Below are 13,751 nucleotides of genomic sequence, written 5' to 3' on the forward strand. Positions count from 1 at the left end.
GCATTGTTTATTGTTAGTATGGGGATTCATAGGCAATCAAAAACAAATTATAAAGGATTCATACATAGTCAATAAAAAATTATAAACACTTACCAAGTAGTCGAAAGAAATGACTATACATAACATTTGAACTAAATTCATATCTTAAAATAATCAAAACTTTATCTAAATATTAACCGGTTGCTATTCTTAATAATTTTTTTCTTTTTTGTCTAGAACAGTTCTCAATTGGTGCTATTACCCATGGCGCAGTAAACAGATGTAAAGCAAAATGCATGGGGTACACAGTCAAACTAGGCTTGCAAAAGATATAAAAGCTCCGAATCCAAGATTTTTAATAACCGAGACAACATGACAGTTGGGACACCCGATAAGGGTGCCCTAAGAGAAAATTGTTGCCATGCAGTAACACCCTCACGCCTTTTACAAAAAGGGTATGTAGTCATGCATGGCCAAGTACATAATAAGAGCATACCCATTAATTCTTCAGAAATGACCACATTGCCCACCCTACTGAATTAGCCACTGCTCTATAATCTCAAATTATCAAACCAATAAATCATAACTAATCCTCGAAAAGAATAATATTATTCCCTATCAAGCGCATCACCACAAACTATATCATAAAATCAATGTTGGCATAATTCAAACAAGTTATTATGATCCTATTTTATTTATAGTTAAAATATAAAAAATCCTAATTTTTAGGTTAGAACTTAAACTCTTTCCTACACAAACTTAAACTCTTTCCTACACATATATAAAAAACAGTGTTCAGTTCAACAACAAGAAGCATACAACTAGATTCATCCACTGACACTCTGCCTGCCTCCCACTGTACTAATAAAATAGCACTGTTTACAGCCAAGTATAGGGAAAAAAAGTTTTAAAGGGAATGGCCCGATTAAAAAATTGCTAAAGGTCTTTAAATGGGGCGTTGATGGGAATAAATTATGCAAAAAGAAACAAAAATAAAATAAAATTTTGATACATGATGATAGCCTAACTCTCCCAATCTTACTGTCCTGCCCGGTGGTAGATTTTACATATTTACAAAACCAGTATCAGCAATGCCGACACGCTCATCTTCGGCTCAACTCATCCTATTATCTGTTCATTGCATGCAAAAACTCTCAACTGTTTTCAACATGCCGCAGAACCCATGCCAAAAGAAAGGGGGGGGGGGGTATACCTATTCATAACAAGAAAACCAGTGAAAAAGAGAACTTTTGAGTGACATAATAAAACTATCACTAAAATATAACATACCAATTAAAGCAGCTAATTAGTATTCGGTCATCTTGGCTGCCAAATGCAAGGAGCTGAAACACATAAAAGAGATTTCAACTATCAGGCCCCATGTAAAACTAACTAATCGCAGGGTATCTAGCAACAGCAAGTATGCAAATGCAAAATGATACACACACCAACATACATATATATATTTACATGTATAAGCTCTGTCTCTAGCTTTTAAACCACAATCTCACAGGAGAAATGCAAACCTCTTGATCCAATGGGAACCATACCTTCTGCACGTGGTCTGCCGGGAAAAAAGTTCCGGTGATCCATTGGAGGGGGGCGGAAGCCCCATCCTTCATTTGGAAACCTTGTTGGCTCACACTGGGGCCCACCATAAGAACCATGGCCATGGCCATATGATGAATTCGCATTATCAGCATACCAGGGTCCTGTTAGGAGAAAATAAAAAAAAACATATATAATCAGGTGTAATTAGACAGAACAAGGCATGATATCAGTAGACCAGAACAAAACATGATTCAAGAAACTTACCAGAGAATGGTGGTGGAGGATACCTCCAGCTCTCTCTAAGATCATTTGGGGCCAGTTTCATTCTCTCATGGCTGTTATAATAATTTGCACCATCAAAGTTCAGTGAAGAGTATCTGTCAGTGTATGGAGGAGGTGCATCCCTCATCAAATTCACATGTGGCCCTGAATTAACATATGCAAACTGATTTGTTGGTGCAGGATGAAGAGGTTGCGGAGGGTAGGGATTGTGAAAGCTAGGGCCATCAGGTTGTTGGATATTATTAACTGGAGGCACTGGGCAACTGTTGAAAGCAGTATTACAATCCGAAACCTGCATAACAGGAGGATTTCTAGGATCAGGCCCATTATATGGGACTGTATTGGTGCACACTGTTGAATTGATTCTGGGTGCAACTGATGGTGGAACCATAGATCTCAAATCATCTTGCCTGTTCTGCAAATATAATAAGAACACAACCACATGAATAATCCAATTCACTATTACCTTATCATCATTGTCATAACAATAATAAGAAACCAGTGCAAGGAACACAAACAAGGACCTACTTGTATACTTGTATGAACAGTTGAATCAACATTGTTTGTGTAGGGACCAGAAATAGGACGAGGGATAGGTGGAGGAAGAGGAGGCGGTGGAGGGGGGGGTGGAGGTGGAGGTGGAGGTGGAGGTGGTGATGATGGCGGTGGTGGTGATGATGGACGCACATCCTGAGGTAAAGGTGGGGCAAATGGCAGCGGAAAATGCTGATCACAATGCTCTTGCAAAGTTTGTGCAGTATTGATTGCAGCAGCGCCACTAGTTGAACTCATTTCAATCTCAGGAGCAACATCCTCCATCTCAAGTTCACCATCAACATCCTCCAAAATATGTCTGCGCTTTTCACTTGCAGGGTTTGCCTCTTGTTCTTCAGGAACTCCAGAATAGTGCTCTGGAGTGACAGCTTCAAAACTTTCTCCATCGGAATCACTACCCTCATCCTCCTCAGTGAGCATTCGAGGCATACAAAATCCAGGGAGCTGAAAACTTGAGTTACTGAGGCAAGAAAAAACAAGCCTCAGGAACAAATATCTTTAAACAAAAAGTAACCATAAGTTAAAGTGATCCTGAAATATAGACCTGCCATACTCATCAACAAGCATACCCTCCATGTCTCTAATAGGATCATCCAATGCTCTCTCTGTTCTAGCTGAACGACGAGAAAAGACACCACCAGAAGATGAAACACTAAGTGAATCAAGTTCTCGTATATGGTGCCGAACAACAGATTCTGGAAGGATTCTTCTTTCCAACCAAAGTCTCAAAACCTATATCAAAGAAAAAGGGTGAGAAACCAACAATCCAAATAAAGTATAAAGAAAAAGAATACATCAAAGCAACCTACCTTTAAGCACTGCCGACGATTTTCCTGTGCATTAGGTCCAGGGGGTGCTGCTGCATTGAGTAGACGAGGGAGTGCCGCTTGAATAGCTGAAGGGTAGATATCACCAACATCACCTGGATGCCAAATTTGGTAAGCGCATAGCCATGACTTACAGACCAAACACCTAACATGCTGCTAAATTATAAAAATACAAATAATACCTTTTAAACCCCGGGAGCACTGAGTAATGGAATCCACAAGAAAGAACAAATCCACCCTTCTGTGTAAGCTTGACTCTCTCTCCAAATTTCGAGCAATAATTTCCACAACCTAGGTTAAAAGGAAGAAACCAATGCATTTCAAATAAAAAACAAGAACTGTTTTTTACAATAGTATATCATTTGTACATACTTTTAGCAAACACGCTCTCTTAGTATTCAGCATATACACTATTAGTCTAAGAAGAAATCCTGAAAGGGGAATGAATAAATAATATTCATGCCAAAGTTTATCTATGACGAATTTGAATTTAAGGTGCTAATAAGTAAAAATGCCTCTGATAACTTAAACAGTCTACAAAAAGCCTTTATCTACCTTAGCAGAAACACCAAATTTGGCACAATCAATCGCTATACGCGTTGCACGAGCAATGCTCTCCTTTGTCCTCGTTAAGATCACAAGCATATTTTCAAAAGACAACAGAACAGCTTGTGCTTCAGTGTATTTACTGCATTTACTGACAGATTTTGGTCTTTCAAAGGTCACAGAATCAGCTTTACCTTCATCATCAACGTTTGGAACACATAAAGCTTTGTTAGGACACATGTGAACATTTGGACTACAATATCCATTGCTTGGAGCAATACTAGCACTCTCCGAGGTAGAAACATGACAAAGAGAGGCATTTGGAGAGACCCTAGCCGGAGAATCTACTCCATCAGCTGAACATGGACTTAACTGGACAACTGCAACATCCTTGTCTGAGTTGTCATCATGATTAAAACTAGAAGTTGTCTTCTGCCTCAATTCTGGTTGAAACTCTTCCTCAACCTCACACCTACATAAATAAGAGAAAATTCAGCAAATCAATAGCAGATAAGCGCTAAAGACACACGCAGAAAAAACAAAAAGAAAACTGAGAAAATAAAGCTAAACACCTTAGTGAACTAAATTCTTACCAGATTTACATTAATATTAGCATCAGGATTATTTATTTTGCTTAGAATAAGCTGTTGTCAAACTCCAAATTCTGCAAACTAATAGCAGAACACTCTCATGATTGTAGGATCAAATTAGGCTGTTAATGTGAAATTTCATGGCATACTTTCAGAACAAAAAATTCTCTATTATTTTACTTTCTCAATATAGTTCACATAATAACTGTGATAAAGCAAGGTAAATATGCTTACATGCTGTTGACTAAGCTGCTGTCATTAATTTGGGACTTCAGTGGCTCACTTTTGGAGTCATCCTGAGGTGAAACTTTACAAGTTTTCCCAGTCACTGTAACAGGATCAAAACTCATCTCAGCATGTTCTGAAGTATTAAACCGTTCATCAAGATTTTCAACCCTGGAATTGCTCAAGCCAGCAGGTTCAGCATCCAAATCATCATTTGAAGGGAACTTCTCATATAAAGAACCACAGTTAGATCTGAAACTAGCTTGGCATTCCTCAGGATTAGGGGATGAATGTTCTAAACATTCGCTCTTATGAGTATTACAACTAACATGGTTCATAGGCTCCACAAAGACATCCTCGTGTAATTCATGCTTTTGATTCTTAGGACTCTTCACAGATTGACAGCAAACAAGTGGTTCCACAGAAGATTTGACAAACTTATCTGAAGGTATTGAATTTGAAACGAAAAAGATGCCAGAATCACTATGAGCAATCAAATCCCTGCTGTGTTGCTCCAACACACTAGCTTCTTTGTCCTCAACAGTTACATGAGAACTCATTAGAGAATCATGACTTTCACCATCTAATATTTTCATGGTTGTAGAAAGTTCAGCAATTGCCTGATTTTCATCAGCAGCATTAGCTGACATAGCTTCCAAAGCACGATGGAGGCGTTTGGATGGAGGCAAGGCAGCTTCACCACCTGCCAAACACCCCAACTGATTTCTCAAAACTTTCGAAGATTCCGGCCCACTCCCTCGAATTTCAGTGTCACCCTTTGAAGGTGATACATTAACCAAAGCACCCTTCAACAACAAAGAGTCTCTCTCAGTAGCAGAATCATTGTGACTGCTTGATGGACTCATCTGCTGCAATAAATTGACAGTGCCTTCATTAATAGGCTTTTCTTCCATTGGTGAAGAATTAACGATCTCATCAGCAGCTAACAGTTTACCCAAGCGAACCCTTGCTCTTTTCGACAAGGGTAGGTGCTCATCTCCATCATCTTTGGAATATCTGTCATTTATATTTTCACAAGTATTCTGCAAATTTTGTCTAGTATTACTGATTCCTAAATCCAGATCTGCTTCTGCAAGAGGCTCAGCAGAATCAATGTTCACCCTCTTTCTAAATGATTTCCTTTTTCTCTTAATGACAACAGCCTTTATTTGGAAATCAAGCCCTTTGCTCAACTCAGGATCTCCCTCCAAACACTCAACAACAGTCTCAGAGTCTTCAGGCTTACAACTACAATCCATAGAGCTACCCTCATTGAAACTACCAGCATCAGAATCAACAGTAGCAATGTCAGACCCATTGTCATCAATTCTACCATTCAGCATTAACACAGATAAGTCCACATCATCACTCTCAGATGCATCTGTAGACTTCTTGACTTGTTTATTCTTCCTTTGGGACCCATTCTGGATCACATTTGTTGATACATCAGAGACACTCCTAACATCATTAGACGACATCATAAAGTTCTGAAATCTAGAGGATTCCACCCTTGTTGAGCTTCTACCTCTTCGAACTGGTGATGCCTTCTGCTGTCCAATAGATTTTTGAGATCGTACACTTCCAGATCTTTTTCTTGAAGAGTATGTGGTCAAAACAGGTTCTTCTTTAACCAGAAATGTATCTGAAGGTTGTTCTGAGACGGATTCTTTTTCATGCAGAGCATCTATTCTTGCATCAGCTTGAGCAATCTCAGTTGCCTCGCAAGTGTCAGTCAGATCCTTTGACACAGATGAGTCCCCTGAGTTCCCACAATTTGCCTGAGTAACTCCATCAGCAGAATTATAGTTATCAACTTGATCCTGCTTCTTTGAGTTCTCATAACTGTCAATAATTTCCTGGACTGCGCGAACAAAATCTGCACCCTTTCCCTGACGTTTGGTCAAAAGAGATTGTTTCTTCTCTTCTGTAAATGCTTCAACGTCAGCAGGATTACAGAATGCTCTGCATGAAAGATACCCATAAGTGAACTAACAGAATGCAAAATAAGCTAAGTTGAATTATGTTTGGAGAGGAAAAGAACAGACGTAGTTACAACCACCAACAGACAATCATCCACATAAAAAAAAAATGTAAAAGATGTTTACAGTAATTTTATATCGTAACTATCAGAACTTCCTATTAAAATTATAGGTTCTACTATAATTCCATGAATCTAATCGCAAGGGCAGCCCACACACAGTTATCTAGATAAGAAATTAGGACAACATTCTCATCATACATACAGGTGCTGCTACACATTAAAAGGAAGCATTGGTCTCCTTCCCCTGACCATTTTCATTTATTTAACAGGTTATACAGAACATCCACATCAAGAATTACACTGATGAAATATCATTAGTTCGAAGAAAATTACAGCACAGCTGATTGATATACCAATGAACTTCAAGACCCAAGTTATCAAATAACTCCTTAAATCTTTGCTGGCCTTCAGAGATTCTGAATTTGAAGACTAAATCTTCCTATATATCAGCATCATCAAATAACTATTGAGATTTTCCAAAATCTAAAAAAAAAATACCAGGAATGTTTCCAGCTTTCCTAACATGTCTCTATTATGTACAAAAAGGTCACGGGAAGAAATGTCACAACCACATACAGGAAAGATAAATTACAATGATAGCATCCAACTAAGCATGCATCATGCCTTTACTTGTGAGTCTCCAAAAAGTCCATTTCAGCACATAACTCTCTACACCTTGAAAATCATCTATCAGTTCTCTGAATGAGAACTGTAAACCTATTATCAGGTTAACTACTATAAGATAAAAGTGGAAGGATAAAAGACAATCCAAATAAAGTATAGAGCAGGCATAAGTTAACAACAAAGAAAATATCTAATCTACAATCTGAAAAAGATTGCTCATGTCACCGCAAGGATACCAAGGCCTTAATAAGACTCAATTTTAATATCATCCAATGAATGTACAACAGCTTTCAACAACCCAATCCATGAATCAATAATTGAACATTACAATAAGGAGTTTCAACTTTATGTCTAGATGCAGCAATGCTCCAGTGAACAGTATTTGACATTACTTAAAAGAATACCAACAAGTGAAAGGTTTACCCAACCAACATAACACAACATAATATAAAACAGAAATTTGAAATTGCATCCATTGCATGAATAAAAGAAGCCGCCAACGGAATGAGGTAACTGATTAATGCAAGAGAAAGCAAAGGAAACAGTTGAAGCAACAGTGGACAGTGAGGAAGTTGCTTTTCCATTCTTGGGATGATTTAAAGAGATTTATTCGATAGCTGTTTGGGAGCACCTCTTGATAATGAGGTTTTCAAGAAGCAACAACACTGTATTATGGAAAAAACTCACTAGTCATACTGTTAATTAATTAAAAATTAAGGTAATTTAATCGATAAAATGTAATATAATAAACAAATGTTAAGTTTCCTCAACTAATAACAATAGACAAACTCACTTATAATAAATTAATTAATTAATATTGTTAAATGCTAATTGAGGGAATATATATGGAAAAAAACTGGAGAGTTTAATTCATTAGTACTTATTATTTATTTGTCTTGGTTTTAATAAAAATGGATCAAAGTCATTAAGAATGAGGGTAAATTTGTCAAAAATCTTACGTCATCAAAGTAATATAAGATTGGTATTAAGATTACCCCTTATATTATTGAATCTTGGCACTGTTGGTAATAATATTACCAGCTCAAGGTAATGTTGTTGAAATATGATTACAAAATACAAGATGACCACTGGTAATCATACATTTCATGATCCAAACGACCCCTAAGAGAGATGACCTTTTTTATTCACCTCATCAAGATTCAACATTTGACAAATTCAAGTTTCCAGTTTGATTAGTTTCTTACACAAATTTATCTTTGGAATAATACAAACAAATCACCACTTAGTAGACCAAATTCCACCATACAATCATCCTACTATTGAGCTTTGTTTTCTTTATGTTATATCAATGCCATGCTTCCAAGCTAATGATCTATCCAGAAATGTTTCTAAGTTTCTTATATCACAATTAGCTGCCATATCCTCGCCATGCTTTCATGTACTTTGGCGTCTACTTAGTACAGTGAAAAAAATGGAAGGGTCGATAGAGGTGGGTAGAAGAATGGAAAGAAATAAATTTTGAATATACTTCGTAGGAGAGAGAAGTGAAAGGAAATAAAATAGGAATTCAGCTTGATGCATAAAAACAAATCATTCCGAATCCAAAAAATAAGAGAAAAATCATAGAAATGCTAGTCAGCCAGTCAGGTGTACACATTTACAAGATTACTCATTATTATTTCAATATATCTTTTTAAATTAAAAAAAGGGTGAACAACATTTCTCATTTTTTTTAACTCTACCTAACAATGGCTAGGAAGAAATTACATTTTTCTTTTCACTTTTCCATCTTTGCTAGCATGCTATGGAAAGTATCTTGTTTCTCTTCACATTTCTCTCCCATTTTTCTATCCACTCAACAAACAAGGCCTTAATTTGTAATGCCATGGACTGCCTTAAATTATCAGTACTAATGAATAAATTGTTTTGCAAGCAAAGAAATGGTGAAAAACTGCAATGCCAAATTCCACACCTTCTAGACACTATAATATCTGCTTAGATCACAACCTTAACATAATAATTTATATGAGAATTAAATATGCAGAAACAATAAAATATTAAAATAGCCAACAACATAAGAGGAGAGGATAGTTCAAATTCTCAAAATATATAGTGCATAAAAAAAATTAACATGCACCAACCCAGTCAAAACCACAAGACAAATTAATCCCTACCAGGTTTATAGACTTAATGATTTAACAAATATCATTAAAAAAATTCTGTTTTTTGGGGTAATGAAGAGCTTCCGGTAAGGACTTCTTTATGATGAAAAGAAAACAAAGCATGAGATGTGAAGAATATTTAAGCTCCCATAACTGCAAATCTTTTAAAGTGCGCCATCAACAACAAGTCTAGACATCTTCCTGTCCTAAACTACAAATTAATGCACAAAAAGAGTCCCATTTAAAATGTTCTAATTTTGCATTCAAGAACCCATATCTGGCGGCATAAATAAGCACACATTACTAGATCATAAACATTCAATTTAAAGATGCATATGATTCAAAATATGGGCAACGAAGAGAGGAAATTAATTCATTCATCTCCATATGGGTAGCCTTTCCTTGGTGACAATAAAACATCGCCACCAGTGATATGGGTTAGGTGGTTAGCTTTCTGGGGAAAAAATATTACTAAACAATGGATTCTTCATCATATAAATATACTGAAGAAAAGGAAATTAAAATAATAACGGTGATAATACACTATAGTTGAAAAGATAATCTAAACAATAATAGCTAAATAGTGGGAGTGCGGAACTGTTTCACCAACAATCGTAATTATGACAATTGGAGTGTTGTCCAAGACGCAAGGAGCATTCTAGACTCTAGAACCGTTATATTGCCTCAGGCACAAAGCGCAGAAAAAGTGCTAGCCTCAGTGAAGTTAAGTGCAATACATATATGTGTGAGATTTTGCAAGTCTGTGTATAAATTATAAAGCTTAAGATATATAGTAAACTCTAAAATGTGGTCCAGTTTATCTACAAAACATGCAATTTCTGTGATTGGTCAATATGCATGATTTCCTTACAGTCAGTGTTTGTAGTCGAATGCTCAAATATTGAGAAGTATAGAGTTTAAGATTATCTTTCTTACTAGTAACGGTATTTCAAATGAAAACAGAGAAAAATAGAAAAAAAATTAAAGAGAAATTTAATCAGACTGGCTTTTTATATTTTTTATTATTTCTATACAATAAAATGGGTCAGGCCAGACCAGCCCAAGGTTGAAAAATATAAACTCAATCCTGGCACATGAACACCTCTAGTTGTCAATATAGTTCAATAAATCATCTAGAAATAGAATGCCAAATGCTTCTACACTTCAAGGGCGTCCTAAACCCAAATTATCTCACCTTTGTGATGATAAAAACATATAGATCAATAAATCTAGACAATATGCAACAAGTACAGATCCAATCTAAATCATATTTGCTGGGGAGTACTCAAATAACACAAGCCCATAAAACAATTTTACAATATTACATTCATGTCAACAAGAAAAACCAAAAACTGAGAAAGTAAAGTTTCAACTTGTCATGACTTAAAAACAAGTTTCATAGAATAACAAAATGGGGCAAAATAGAGGTAGGAAAAACAAATCAAAAGGATAAATTGCACAAAATAAAAAATTCGAATGCACACTTACATTTGCTGCGTTCCAAAAAAGTAAACCATAACTTTCTTCCATTTAGATGAATAACCCCACTTCTCAGGCTCACTTACCTGCCACAAGCAATCAAAAACATAAGCCTAAAGGTGCGTTCGGTTCCCCAAATGCTACATTACACCCTGTAATCTCACATTCTGAAATAAGATTACGCTGTTTTGATTTTCAATATTCCAGCCACCCCGTAATCTCACATTCACAAATAATATCAAGATGCCCAAATTCAGGATGTAATCTCCACTCATTCCTGAGGTTACAAGCGTAAGCTTAATTTTGGACCAATTTCCCTTGGTTTTTTTTGTTTTAATCAATTTTGTCCCTTTTTTTCCAAATAAAAGCTAGATATGAATCAAAAGTAATTTCTAACATTTCTAATTTAGATATGAAAAAAATAGTACTGAGAAATCAAAAGTAAAGAAGTTAGATATGAAAAATAATAATAATAATAATAAATCTTACAGGACAAAAGATAAGTCTGTCGCCTCCCTAAGCAATTTCTAGCAGAACTGAGATACCAAGGATTCATTTTCCCTAAAATCTATTTTACAAATAAAACTAGCGAAAAGATTTCTAATTTAAATTTCTAAGATAGGCATTCAAGTGTGTAATTAACAAACACTTCAATCCCCTTTGGATTCGCGAAAATCAATTTCAGAACATAGTTAAATATTAATCAGTAAAACAAAAAAGAAACCCGCCAAAGAATTCCTCCTGACTAATGCACTATTAACACATAAACATACACTAAATAGAAGAATTGATCATGCCACTTAATCATCAAAAGAAAAGAACATTAAAACTCACATGCAACCACAAACCTAAGGCAATAACATATTTCCAGCATAACAGAGATTTAAAACAGGAGAAAATAGAAGATAGTGATACAAGTCTTCGCATACCGTAGCAGGCCAAGCAGGGAAACCTTTGACTTTTGCGAGGACAAGATCGCCGACTTTCCATTGGCGGCGAGCGGCAGCCGCAGCAGCCGCCTTACTGGCGCCTTTCCTTCGGCTGGGCGCCATCAGAGTATATATTAAACAATTATCCCAAACTCAAAAGCACGGAAAAATCGCCCTAAAGGCATAATACTTTGGCACTCTCTAACGTTCCGGAGCAGCAATTTTGCACAAATTATGAAGGCGTTTGAAACGCCCACCTCGATTCAAAAGTGAGTGAGCAACTCAAGTCTCTTACTCTGTTAAAAGAAGAAAAACCCTAATTTTTTGGGGTTTGATAGAGTTTTTTACTTTTTTTTTTCTTTTTTTTGGTTTCGAAATAGAAAGATAATCACTGAAGAGAATATGCGCAAGGCAAAAAGATAATTGAAAATGGAGCGGTGGGGGATTGCTAAAGTACACGGGCGGGGTGTAGGATAAGTACAGTAAGAAAGAATAAGGTCAAATTTTGCTATTAGTCCCTGTACTCTGCATAAGTTGTGGACTTAGTCACCATAATTTGCTCAATTTTAGTCTTTGTACTTTTCAAATTGGTTAATTTTGGTCCCTTCACTTTTCCAATTTTAAAATTTTATTCCTAACCAAATGACAGTAGTTAAACTTGTTTGATTAAATTTTGCTATTAGTCTTGCAGTAAGCGTAAAATTGAAGGTTCAATTTATGTTCTCCAAATGGATCATTTAGTAGTAATATTTCTTGAATTTTGAAATTTTAGTTTTAATGCAAGCTATAGTTGTTAAATCCATTAACTAATTTTTTTAGTTATATGTTGAAATAATAACTTAACATGGCATTATAAATGCGATAATAAGTTTGATGTGTCAAATTTTAAAAATAGTAGAACTTAATGAATTTAATAGGTACTACTTAATGAGGACTAAGATTTTAAAATTTGAAAAGTGCATAAATTAAAAATAACCGAATTAAAGTAGGATAATTAAATCCATAACTTATGCATAATGGGAAAGTACCAAACATTGGCATAATGGAAAGTGATTCCCATAATAATTAGAGGAAAATTACTTTATCATGTAGATGAAAATAATAAATAATTGCTAAGACAAAACTAGTCTTTCTTTTATTTGTGTTTAGAGTATTAACTTATTAATCATAATAATAATAATAATAATAATAATAAAAGAACACAATTTCATGTTCTCGTCCTCTTTGGTCTTTATGGCTTCAATTCATTGTTTCAAAGTAAGTAAATATCTATATTTTTTGTTATAAATCTTTTAAAATGTATTTTTCATTATTATTGAATTTTAGTATTAAAATAACGGAAGGAACCACTTACATGTAGAACTAAAGTAGTTTTACACCTTTTATATATTTACATTATTAATATTTCAATATAATTGTATTTGTTATATATTAAAATTTTGAATCAATTCTATATTTTTATCATACCGATCTAAAATATTTTATATATTAATATTTATTGAACGATTGAAAGTTTTTACATAAAAGAAATAGTTGAAAATTTTTAACTTACATCAAATTTAACATAAATGATTTATATGAATAAAATATAAAATTTGATAATTAGAATTTAGATCATTAAAATATTAGTCATATGAAAATGTAAGAAAAATGTTAAACTACTTTAATTTTACACAAATGTAAGTGAATCACTCCCTTAATATGACTTCAAAGTATATATGCAATATATGAATACACACGAAATAACGAGGAAAATTTAAAATATTGCGACATTCATAATAATATTTTTATTTAATAATGGTAAATTTGTAAATTAACATTATGTTCTCATAAAAGTGCTGAGTGCATTAAGCATGTTAATTTAGCTTTCTCGAGATTTTAATTACTTTTAATGTGTACCAAATATTGCAAAATAATATTCTCATCAATTACATGACATTGGAATTATTAGATAGGAAAACACCAAACGGTCCTTTAAGGTAGTGTAGTGATCACTTACC

At 34.8% G+C, this 13,751-nt stretch overlaps 1 protein-coding gene across 1 annotated transcript; it reads right to left on the minus strand.

Moving 5' to 3' along the window:
* Positions 1-724: 724 nt before the first annotated feature.
* Positions 725-12,148, minus strand: LOC105803088 (protein HUA2-LIKE 2). The gene is made up of 12 exons (XM_012635082.2): positions 11,752-12,148; positions 10,832-10,908; positions 4,565-6,517; positions 3,750-4,212; positions 3,377-3,485; positions 3,177-3,289; positions 2,912-3,099; positions 2,341-2,827; positions 1,795-2,227; positions 1,530-1,691; positions 1,270-1,322; positions 725-1,192 (listed from the first exon to the last, which is right to left on the minus strand). Exons 1-11 carry the CDS (start codon positions 11,872-11,874, stop codon positions 1,297-1,299), a joined length of 4,134 nt encoding a protein of 1,377 aa, XP_012490536.2. The 5' UTR covers positions 11,875-12,148; the 3' UTR covers positions 725-1,192; positions 1,270-1,296.
* Between the last annotated feature and the right edge of the window lie 1,603 nt (positions 12,149-13,751).

This window comes from Gossypium raimondii, chromosome 11 (assembly GCF_025698545.1).
Source record: "Gossypium raimondii isolate GPD5lz chromosome 11, ASM2569854v1, whole genome shotgun sequence".
Taxonomy (NCBI): Eukaryota; Viridiplantae; Streptophyta; class Magnoliopsida; order Malvales; family Malvaceae; genus Gossypium; species Gossypium raimondii.

Coding starts and splice junctions, on each gene's coding strand:
- LOC105803088 (XM_012635082.2), bottom strand. CDS start 11,874: ATGGCGCCCAGCCGAAGGAAAGGCGCCAGTAAGGCGGCTGCTGCGGCT. Junction 3,290..3,376: donor GTGCTCCCGGGGTTTAAAAG/GTATTATTTGTA, acceptor TTTGGCATCCAG/GTGATGTTGGTGATATCTAC. Junction 1,323..1,529: donor CGGCAGACCACGTGCAGAAG/GTATGGTTCCCA, acceptor TATGTGTTTCAG/CTCCTTGCATTTGGCAGCCA.